The 11181-nt window shown below is 43.2% G+C and overlaps 2 protein-coding genes across 2 annotated transcripts in view; one reads left to right on the top strand and one right to left on the bottom strand.

Moving 5' to 3' along the window:
- Positions 1-446: 446 nt before the first annotated feature.
- Positions 447-5125, top strand: LOC139341888 (exocyst complex component 3). Its single transcript, XM_070978596.1, has 10 exons — positions 447-955; positions 1450-1567; positions 2446-2547; positions 2641-2741; positions 2879-2980; positions 3182-3308; positions 3454-3561; positions 3842-3997; positions 4083-4204; positions 4984-5125. The coding sequence occupies exons 1-10, from the start codon at positions 447-449 to the stop codon at positions 5123-5125; spliced, it is 1587 nt and encodes a 528-aa protein (XP_070834697.1).
- Positions 5126-7871: 2746 nt separating this feature from the next.
- The window catches only part of LOC139342546 (tumor necrosis factor alpha-induced protein 2-like), a 45560-nt gene continuing 42250 nt past the window's right edge, over positions 7872-11181 (bottom strand). The window contains exons 6-12 of the mRNA XM_070979716.1: positions 10793-10887; positions 10605-10697; positions 10380-10506; positions 9853-9972; positions 9346-9501; positions 9075-9196; positions 7872-8194 (exon numbers count right to left, since the gene is read on the bottom strand). Coding sequence (XP_070835817.1) covers positions 8050-8194; positions 9075-9196; positions 9346-9501; positions 9853-9972; positions 10380-10506; positions 10605-10697; positions 10793-10887 — 858 coding nt within the window. The 3' untranslated portion in view covers positions 7872-8049. The remainder of the gene's footprint in view (positions 8195-9074; positions 9197-9345; positions 9502-9852; positions 9973-10379; positions 10507-10604; positions 10698-10792; positions 10888-11181) is intronic.

Raw genomic sequence — 11181 nt, 5'->3', positions numbered from 1 at the left:
CAGCATGCTAGCAACTTGTGAGCCTGCACAGTGGCACTTTGAGCTAAATGCTAACAGCAGCATGCTAACATACTCACAATGACAATGCTAACATAATGACATTCAGCAAGTATAATGTTCACCATCTTAGCTTGGCATGCTAGCATGCTAAAATTTTTCTAATTACTAAGTGCAGCTGAGGCTGATGGGAATGCTGTGAGTTTTGTAAATATTTGTTAATGAACAAAAATGTCTAACAAATTAAGATTTTAACCTCATAGTCGCACTAGATGGAAAGTCAGTGCAGTTTTTACAACACTAAAACAAAGTCCTTGTACTTGAAAATGAGATCCATCATCTGGGAACCATGAATGTTTGCACAGAAACATTTTACCAGTCCATCCAGTAGATGTTGAAGTTGAGATGTTTCAGTCAGGACCAAAGTGGTCTAATAATACGTTTCTAAAATGGCGTCTGTCATAGGATACGCCCTTGCAGGTGACGGGCATGACAGCGCCTCAATTCAGAACACCTTCAACACCCACAAGTATCAGCTTTTGCGGAGTTCGGAGGAGATCATGCCACAGGAACTGGCCGAACTTCTCGGCGTGTCCTGTCCTGACAGTGCCTTTGAGGATGGATCTAGTTGCTCAATCCGGCCTGAGACCATTTCAGGACAGCAGAACGTGAAACTGAGTGTCGTCCACATCATGCAAAGATCGGTGTCCCAGCATTTCCCAAAGCCGCCCGCCGATCTGGACCGGAACCTTCAGCAGCACCTGTTGAACGTGCAGGAAACTGTACGCCATGAGCTTGTGAAGCTGGCTCCCCTGCTGGACAGGATGGGGTTGATGGGATGTCTGATCAACTGCTACCATCGCCAGACATTTGATCACCTCAATGATCTACTCCAGAACACCTGCTCCTCCAAGAATTGCCTTTTGCTGATGAAGTGGGTCGTACACACATATCAGAGGTACCAATCAGCCAACTTGCTGTATCTTTACTTAATGTAATTTTTACTGAGCATGTTTGCATGTGCACCAATCCCCTGAGAGGACACAGTCACATGTTTGGTGCATCTCATGACCTCCACGTTCACGCAAACAAATTACTATGCGAGATATCCCAAACAAACACCTAGACAACATCTGAACCTTGAAAGAGACCTTTAACAAGCTTTATTTCTATCTTCATTTCATAACAGTGCAAGCTTTAAAAGATGTCACTGATGTATTTGATGGATGGTCGTGCCAACACTAGGTTAGCTAGAGCTAGCACTAAGATACAACAACGCTCTAAATGGCTCTTAATGTGCTGCAAAGTCACTATCAGTGCAGATGTTTGTAGAAGTTGGCTGAGATGCACCTTTTTTCTTACATTTCCCAACCGTAACTTCTGCAGTACAACATTAGCGACAGAAGTGGAACCTGCTCAGTTCTGATGTCGGCATTTGTGCTACTTTGCCAGTCAGGAGCTGCTGGATCATCCTGACCTTCAAGAAATGGATCCCATAAAAAAAGTCGACTTCCTGCTGCTCACTGAATGGGTCACAAAAGCAAATGACAAACTGCTCAAAAATGTAAAGGTAGGAATACTAATATACGTTGTTCAGGCTGCTTCATGTTTATTGAATTCCTCCTCTGAGGATCAGTAAAGGTTGATCTTGTCATGACTTATAAGGAAATGCATGCAAGAGAAAGTGGAAGGTCCAAATAAATCAGAGCTCACCAGGAGGATGTGAGGCTTAAACATTTGTTTTGCACAAATGAATTTTTGTAAATATCTGCTTATTCTGACTCTGATGCATGTTTCAAACAAGTTGGGTCAGGAGCAACTAAAGACTGGGAAAGTTGTGGAATGCTCCAAAGACACCTGTTCCACACCTGGAACATTCGACAGGTTGATTGGTAACGGGTGAGAGCATCATGATTGGGTACGAAAGGGGCATCCTCTGTTATGTTTCAGCAGGTAGCGAGGGTAAACTAGGAATTTATTGAATGAACAGTGAGTGGAGACTCCAGGTAGACAGGAAACCCGTAGCTGGGAAGTCCTGAGAACAGCAGGTGAGGCACGAGGTACTGAGGTGGAGAGCAGTTCAGACATACCTACCTGTACCTGGAGGCACAGGTGAAACAAGGTGGTGATGGTTGAGGAGTTGAGGGTTGAGGGTTGAGGCAGGGCAGTATGGTGGCAGAGCAGGTAGCACTGATTAACGGCCAACTCTACCACTAAGCAGTGGAACCAGTCTGGCACTGAGTCCTCTGCAGTCCACTGTCTTTATACTGTGCTTGATTGTGATGAGTCCCAGCTGTGTTGGAGGCCAGCTTTCAGCCACCTGGAGAACCACGTCCAGCCTCTGCCAAAAAGGAAACAGAGGAAAGCAAACCTGTTATCACAGTCTGTGTCTTCACTATATGTGAGCGTGAGTTACTGTTATTGGTATTTCTGTGTTTCTGTCCACAGAAAGAAGTCAGTGAGTTCCTGGAGAAAATCCTGCAGATTGAGAGAAGGCAGGAAGGCGATCGTGCTGAAGCTTACGTTGGACTTTATGTGGACACTATTCAGGTACTTGGTACTTTTCTGACAGCATTTGTCTGTCTGATTATTGGCTGTATAATAATACAGTTCTTTTTCTTTTTTTTTTGGCTTTTCTTGTAGTGCATTGATGCCATGCCCAAAGAAGCACAGAAAATCAGCGCAGAACTGTCTGATCATGTTCGGGAGGTTTGTTTCCAAGAGCTGCTGACCTTTCTGGGGAGGTGAGAATCTATTTTTTACCTCAGGAATTAATTATTTATCAACACACGATTCTGAAATTTGATCATAAAGATCTGAGAATGAACATAAGTTGAACTCAGTGTGCTGCGTTGTTTAGCATCTTCTCTTTGGTTTGCAGGTATGCCGCCGAGCAGACTGAGATTCTTCAAAAAGAAGCAAAAATGGACAAACCAGACACAACACACTTCTTCAAGACTTTGAACACCTGTAAAGAACTCAAGTGAGTATTTGAGAGCTTCTGTCTCTTTGCCAAATATGAGCTTGTTTTTATTCCTTCAGGCGTATTTGATTTGCAAACATTGAGAATAAAAACAAGCCAATGCAGCACAGAAATGCAGTTAAAACACAGAAATCAGGACGTACATAGTTTTAACGTAACGTAAGAAAACATGACGATGACTTCTATGATTCTTCCTCTCAGGCAGCACGTCCAGACCAGAAGTGAAGGCATCAAAACATCCCTCCTCCAGGAAACCGTGGCCACGCTTGAAAACATAGAGACTTTTACTTTGAAACTTCTGATGGAAATTGTAGCTGACCTTGCACAGGTAGCTGTTCAGCTTCATCACTCACGTGTCGCTTTCTGTTACTGTTGATGCTTAGATTTCCCCTGAAGCTTCTTTCTTCAGCTTACAAACAGCAGTTTGACAAATTAAGATTTTTCAGTGGCTTAAATCAGTTTCTGTCCCACAGAGTCAGCTCAAGAATTACTTCAAAACGGAGAACAAGCAGTTCTTCTGCTTGACCATCGCAGTACAGACGTGTTTCCCCAAGCTGCCGTGGTGTCAGGACATACAAAAGGTACGTTAAAAAGACGAGCTTCAACATTAGCTGCGGCTATTTTAGATGTAATGTCTTAACTCCAATTGTGCTTCTTACAGTCTCAAGATATGTGCAGAAGACAGTTATTGGCCATTGGTCCTTAATTAGAGAGCACTACCATCCCCTGATTCTTCATGAGCTTTTTCACTTGATTTCAATGCATTTCGACCAAATCTTTGTGTCTAAATGTATTTCTGTTGCTTTGGGTGCTCTTCTTTACAAACACTACACTGTGTCTCTGTCTGTCTTTGTGTCTCAGAGGGTGATGGACGAGGCCTATAAGCTCATCGCTCACATTTACCTCAAACATCTTGTCCAAAGCAGCCAGAGCAAGCTGACGAAGTGCTGGAGTCCTAATGTTGGCCAAGCAGTCACTGCAGACGCGAAGCTGCTTCACAACAGCATCTCAAACCTGGTGAGATCAGTGTTTCTTCTTATTTCTTAAGAATGACACTGACTCTTTGGAAACGTCCTGACCCGTATGCATGGTGCTGTTTCAGGCTCCGGGTGTCCAGCAGTGGAACCTCCTGCTGCTGAACATCACAGAGCTGCTGGAGTGCAAAGACATCGACGGGATGAAGCTCATGGTGGCCAGCATGCAGAAGGAATGCCTCACGTGGAGGTAAATCGTTCTGATGAAAGATGTTTCTTAAACACGTCTGGGTCCAGTTTCCACCGTACTGTTGCTTTGACCCTCTGAAGAACTGACCACTACCCACAAATACCCAAAGTCTGTGTCAGTTACTGTAGCTAGCAAGGATAGCAACGACTCTAAGGACACTTTTTGGTACTTTAAGAATTATCTTAAAGTCGTCTTTAAGGGATATTTAAGGTAGATTGTCCTTAGATTAGGTGATTCTAGAGAAATTCGTCACTAACTATAAAGTGACTTTATGTTGTTTGGCTGAACTTCTTTGCATTTATTTTCACGTTGGGTTTTCATATTGGGCTGCACGGTGGCGCAGCAGGTAGTGCGTGTGCCTCACACCAAGAAGGTTGCCGGTTCGATCCCCGGGTCAGGCGGGGCCTTTCTTCCCGTGCATGTTCTTCCCGTGCATGCGTGGGTTCTCTCCGGGTACTCCGGCTTCCTCCCACAGACCAAAAACATGCTCATTAGGTTAACTGATGACTCTAAATTGTCCGTAGGTGTGAGTGTGAGTGTGAATGTTTGTTTGTCCTTGCATGTGGCCCTGCAATCGGCTGGCGACTGGTTCAGGGTGTACCCCGCCTCTCGCCCATTGTAGATGGGATAGGCTCCAGCCCCCCGCAACCCCGAAAGGGATAGGCGGTATAGATAATGGATGGATGGTTTTCATATTGGAGTTTCTTAAAGGCAGCGCCTAGTGGCCATTAGAGGAACTGCAGCTAACTAACATCCTGGTGTTCTGTCTTCAAACGCAGTGTGGACGTGGCTCTCCTGCCTGACCTGCTGCGATGGAAGGGTCTCTCTGGACGCCAGGTGAGGGAGGTGCTGGGCGCCGTTCCTGGACTGCAACCCAGACCCAGATCTGCATCCTGGTTCTCCTGTTTTGGCTGCTGTTGAAGGCTGAGCTGCTCTGCAGAATCCACTCCGTCACTACTCAAATCTGACCTGAAGCTACAGATAAAGAAGAGCAGACACCTTACAAAAGGTTTTTATAAGCTATAAGCCATTTCTTCACTATTAGAAGTAACCAGAAGGAGAATTTTCCATTATGTTCTTATTTATTATTATTTATTTCCGTTTTAATTTATTTATAAGAACACAAATGTTTCACAAGATGTGAAGATTCTTCTGTTTCTGGGTTACACTTGAACCACAGATTGCTTGAACTTGAATGTTTTTATGTTCTTCAGGAGCAGTGCTGAGTGCCTTTTCTTTTATTTTAAGTTTACTGTGACTTCTACCCGCTAAACTTTTTGATGATAAATTCCACTGAAACCACAGACAGTAGATCTTGTATCAGGTGTCGATGTACTACTTTTCATTCCCTCTTTAATGTCAGTACAAAGTCTTATTTTCTGCTTCAGTGTAACAGTTAATGCTTTTGTACTTTTTTAATGTTTTATAGTATATTCTTGATATTGCTTTATTGAGATGCAGATTAGATTGGTACGTTTCCTTTTCTGTCATCAATAAACTTCAGCATGGCTCAATGAAACATCAGTTTGTGGCGTCATTGTCTCACCACTAGATGGAGACTAACATCACCTTTCCACAGAGTGACACCACTGACTGGTTCATTCAGACCCCAGAGCAGTCCCTCAGTCTGAGGGACAGGACCTCTCAAGGGATTGTAAGATAAATGTGAGGGGTCACAAGATCATTAATTCTTACCTGTAAAGACCTGAAAATAGCCTAAAGGCCATGCAGACAGTAGACAACCCACAAAGACGACCCACAAGCAGACCTACACTTGCTCTGCTTGTTGCATTAATGAGTCAAAGCAAAATAAATGAACATTTAGCGCAGGAACAGATGACATTTCCCTGCATTTACACACAGGACAAACCAGACATTAAACAGCACAAACAGTATTCTGGAAATCATCAAAGGTTTCTGCCATGCTAGCTGCTCTGTGAGGCTGTGGGCTGACTTCTACAGCAGTGCCCTGAGCTACATGCTAACGTCAGCATGCTAACACACTCACATGCTAACATGCTGCTTTTCATGTTAGCAGAGTGTGTTAGCATGCTAATGATTGCTATAAAAGCACAGCTGAGCCTGAAGGGAATGAAATTAGTTCTATTCTATTCTATTTTATTCTATTCTATTCTATTCTATTCTATTCTATTCTATTCTATTATTTGCTCTATTTGATCCTAACACTGAGTATTGGTCAAGATCACCTGACGATGGCACCAGATTAAGAGTTAAAGGATCATTAAAGTTATCTCATTTCATCCTGATGGAGACATGATATTTATGTACTAAAGCTAATAGTAATGTTGACCATGTTCACTATCTTAGTTAGCATGCTAGTGTGCTATACTAACATTTGGAAAACTGTCATCAAAGGGATTACAAAAGATCCTGAGAGAAGCATGAATGAACGAACTCATTTTTGTGGTAATCCATCAGTAGCTGTTGAGATATTTCTGTCTGGAACAAAATGGTGGACTGACTGGCATTTATTTTCAGAACCGATAATAAAGCAAACTTTTTAATAAACGTCTATGGCTCATAGCAGGAAAGCACGGTGAATTTCCACCAACCAGCTTCCAGTTAGTGGTCAGCCTGATTATTCCCAGTACATCTTATCGCCAGTGGCTTTAATGAGTTTACCTTCCTTTGCTCCACCTCGCTTTCCAGGAGGAACACGAACCTATGACCCCCACCTTCCTGAGCAGCCCCTTCCAGCGGCGACATACAAACAGGCAAAACTACACACCGACATAACCGTGTGCATGCTCATATCCTTCCGCTGCCTTTAGGAACTACAGAACGGAGAAATAATAAACTGGAAAACACCTCGGCTCAGCGTGCACAGCCTCTGTTCCCGCTCAAAAGAGTCAAAGATTTCCCAGAATTGTTCAGGCCTGATTAGGCCGCTTGTGATGTTGGTCACTGAACAGGAGGCTCAGGTGTTTTACAACCCCCTGATTAAGTGTTCATAACCCTGACCTCTGACCTTGCTGTGGGATATTCCTTCAAAAACATTGCTTCAGAGCCATGTTGTTATTTTTAGGACTGCTAATGACTTAGCTAGCTTTGGCAATATCAACCTGACTTTCTGACTAATGATAGTAATTTAAAAACAATCAGGTTCATATTCCCCTTGGGTTAAAGTGTAATAACTTTGGTCATCCTTGGACTTTCTATGTGGTGCCACCAGCAGCAATTAGCAAAGGTTAACATGCTAACACGCTAAGCTTAAATGGTAAATTTTACACCTCCTTAAAATCTGCATGTTAGCATGCTGCTGTCGTGTAGCCCTGAGCACTGTTGTACCCACGTACACCCTCACAGAGCTGCTAGCATGGTGTGCAGCCATGCTAGCAGCTCTGTGAGTTCATGTATGTTCATGTAAATTAGCAGCAAACTGCAAAAAATAACCATGAAATCACACAGAGGTTTCACCATATTTATTTAAAAACCTAACTTACATTTAACACGTTCTCTCACAAAATTCTGTACATCAGATGACGTGAAACATCTTGTAAAACTATAAAATTTAAGCTTGACTCAACCATTTATTGCACATGCAAATATTAAAATAACAAACTATAACACTGATTTAATATAAAAAAATATACTATCAGACACAAACCTGATCCTTATATTCTTTTACATATAAACACACACTCTCACACACACACACACACACACACACACACCAAACCAGATTCTTTTGCCACAGAAAGCACCACATTTACATCAACAGTGTGAGCTGAATATTATACATTCAGACGGAAACTCTAACACTCACATGAGAATATTCTCCTCAGATTTTCGAACATTTGAACCAAACTTTGTCTTTCTCCGGCTCATTTGACGTGAACTGTGGAGAAAAACGGCTGCGCATCAGTATTTTTGCTGTCCCGACAGTCTAACAGAGTGTCTTTGACGGTCTTCCTGTTGGCTTTGGTGAAGTCGGTCTTGAGTTTGAGCAGAGCCGAAACGTGTTTCTCACTGTGGGTGAAAAACGAGGGGGAAAGGTTAAAAATCAACATTTTAATCTCTGGAACTACAGACGCTGGGTTTACCTCCTGACAATCTGAAGTAATAAAGTCATATTCAAGAGCTACAACTCAAAGACTGACATTCAGAGGACTAAGCTAATCTGGGTGTTCTATATATAGCCGAAAGTCTGTGGACACCCAAGCAGACACCGGTTAAAGTGCACCATGTGACTCCCTGTCAAACCTCAAACTGTCATTTTTAAATTCATGCTGTGTATGGAAGACATGCAACAGGTTATCGGTGAGCTTTAGACGTGCTGGTCGGCTGGTTTTGTTACCTTTGGAAAGAGTCAGGCTGGCTGTTTCCCTCTGTTTACATTCTTTATGCTAAGCTAAACTAGCCTCCAGCTGTTTTCTGTATATGTTATCGACAAGTGAGGCTTATGTAAGACCTCTGACTCACAAATCACACTGGGACTGAAGACAAGATGGTTTACAGTGCTGAGAGAAACTTTTGGAAACAAGTCCACCACATCAGACTGTTTACCGAGAACATCACCATCAACAAACACACAACAACCAGCAGTGCTCGCGTTAGCTCTACGCTCTCCAGCTGCAGCGTGTCTGCTTTTAGCTCCTAATCTCAGCCTGCTGCCAGGAAACATCTGAAGATATTTCCACTTCCTGCTGGCCCTCAGCTCTCTGTCATATGTTTCCACTCGTCTTAAAGTTATGCAAACCACGCACACCACCACGCTTTCTGTCCTTGTTCGGTCAGTAACACTTGAGACGACAGACTGGAGGAAGACCAGCGCACATCTGAGTGAAATATGCCGTACGTATCTGTGTTAAAAGTAACTAATGTTCATAATCCAGAGTGCAAACCTTACGTGAGGTCAGGATAAGAAGCTCCCAGTGATGCTATGTGCATCTGGATGGCGGGGAGGTCCTGGAGTTTCAGCACTTCTGCAATCATGGTCAGGACGTCCCTCAGCCAGAGTTCCTTTGATCCCTGTGAAGCAGCGGCATCGAGTCAGTTTACAAGTTTCCTGTGACGGTAATCTACACCAGAGGGGTTTCACACTGATTTTCCTGGATCAGTGATCAGTTCAGCTCCTTAGAATCTCAGATGTGATTTCTGATTTTGTGCTGGAGTCTCACCGTGTTGCCGAACAACTCCTGCAGACTCTCGGCGTTGTCCTTGATGGTGGTGTAGGCCTTTAGCTGCAGCTCCCTGTTCTTCAGCCTGACGTTTCCTTTCAGGAGCCTCTTCACATATTCTGCTGTCACTTCCTGGTGCAGCTGGCCAATCAGCTTCTGAAATCAATCCAATCATCAAATCAGGGATCAGTGTCAAAAAACAAGCAGCCTCATCTTAAAATGTAATAACTTTCGACTCGTTTGAGGAACCAGTGAAGCCTTTATAAAACCATACCGGTGATTTGACAGATTTCAGTCCATTTACTATAAAACTAAAAATACTTCACTCTGCTGATGACTGTTTTACAAACCATATTTAAGAGTTTTAAATGCTTTTTCTCTCAGGCAGCCACAGGTTTGCATTTGTTTCTTTACAGTTTGAAAATCAGTGTGCAGACTGTAGACTGTAGAAACAGCAGCTCCTCTCTTTGACTGAATTCAGAGTGTTTAATGCTTTCTTCAGTCTACCTGGTGGCAGGCTTCAATCGAACCCTGAAGATCCTGCAGCTGTTGTTCGATGCTGACCAGCAGCTTCTCAAACAGGTCCTTGTTCAGCCAGTCGCTGGTTCCCAGCTTGCGGTAATGGTGCTGTGAGGTACAAACACAATGCGTTAGACAGTTAAGACTTTGATCGACACGAGAAATAAAAAACATATTTCTGCAAATACCCTGATCTGGAAGGAAAGAACGTCCTGAGCGTCAATGTTTTTGTTTATATTTATGCTTTTTCTGTTTAATAAATGATATTTTGTTTCTCTTCTGTTTTAGGGCTAAATGCTTTTATTGTGAAGAGCTTCATCATCTCTGTGTTGCTTCTTCTTTTTCTGCATGAACACGTAAACCACAGTGTTCACATTCACTGTCATGACCAACCAGTGCGGCTCTCTCTTAATGGTTTTTGGACAACAATGGAGCTCTACGGCACAGAGGAAGAGGACACACCGTGTTTTGACACACACAGCAGCTAGCAGACAGTGTGAGGTGATTAAATGTACCTTGAGGTTCTCGTGCACTGGCTTTAATAAATATGTGCGGGCAGATTTCTCCATTTCAACCAGAATGAGCAAACAGTCTTCCTGCACCTGCTTTGGGAACAGATGGCTCTTCTTATGGAGGACGTCGCTGCAGACAGACAGACAGACAGACGTCAGACGTTAGCTCACAGGGAGATGTTCTGCTGTGATTTTAAGCAAAATTTGTCAGAAATGTCAGAAATGCACCTGAACTGTTCGATGCAGCCCAGATTGGCCTTGATGAACGGCCTGCTGTTGGGTTTGTTTTGCTTCACGACGTTGCTTTGGAAGCTGCTGAACCTGCGGAAGTTGAATAAAGACAGATTATTTTTACCTCCATAAGGCTGCTGTTCAGACAAAACGCCTCTGAAACTGACACTCACGAGCCTCCTTACCTCTGCATCAGATCTTTCAGTTTGCACGTTATGTTCTGGGCCTTCTGCCGATCTCCCACTATCGTCTCAGCGGACGTCACCATGCCATTGATAAGCTGAAGACAGACGGAGGATACAGATCAATAACAGCATTTAAAGAAGACTGAGAGAAAACATTTTACACGCCTTTTCATTTCACTGATAATCTTCTTGTGAATGGAAGATCTAAAGTCGTGAAACCAACAGGAGCTGAACTCTCTCGACTTATCAGGCTGCAGCTTTTTAACACTGAGACCTCGATCTGACTGTGAATGACTTTCTATAAATTATTAAAAGTGCTTCTTCGCTGGTGCTTGGTTAATCTTTTTCTCAAAGTTTAGACAGTTTGCTTCTTCTGCGGTCTGACTTTA

Source organism: Chaetodon trifascialis, chromosome 14 (genome assembly GCF_039877785.1).
Source record: "Chaetodon trifascialis isolate fChaTrf1 chromosome 14, fChaTrf1.hap1, whole genome shotgun sequence".
Classification (NCBI taxonomy): domain Eukaryota; kingdom Metazoa; phylum Chordata; class Actinopteri; order Chaetodontiformes; family Chaetodontidae; genus Chaetodon; species Chaetodon trifascialis.
Note: the sequence above shows the minus strand (reverse complement) of the source record. Positions and strands in the feature narration are given on the sequence as shown.

Excerpts from the sequence above, each read along its gene's own strand:
- LOC139341888 (XM_070978596.1), top strand. The coding sequence starts at position 447 with ATGGCGTCTGTCATAGGATACGCCCTTGCAGGTGACGGGCATGACAGC. Across the intron at positions 1,568-2,445 it reads AACTGCTCAAAAATGTAAAG|AAAGAAGTCAGTGAGTTCCT; the intron begins GTAGGAATACTA and ends TTCTGTCCACAG. Across the intron at positions 2,548-2,640 it reads TTTATGTGGACACTATTCAG|TGCATTGATGCCATGCCCAA; the intron begins GTACTTGGTACT and ends CTTTTCTTGTAG.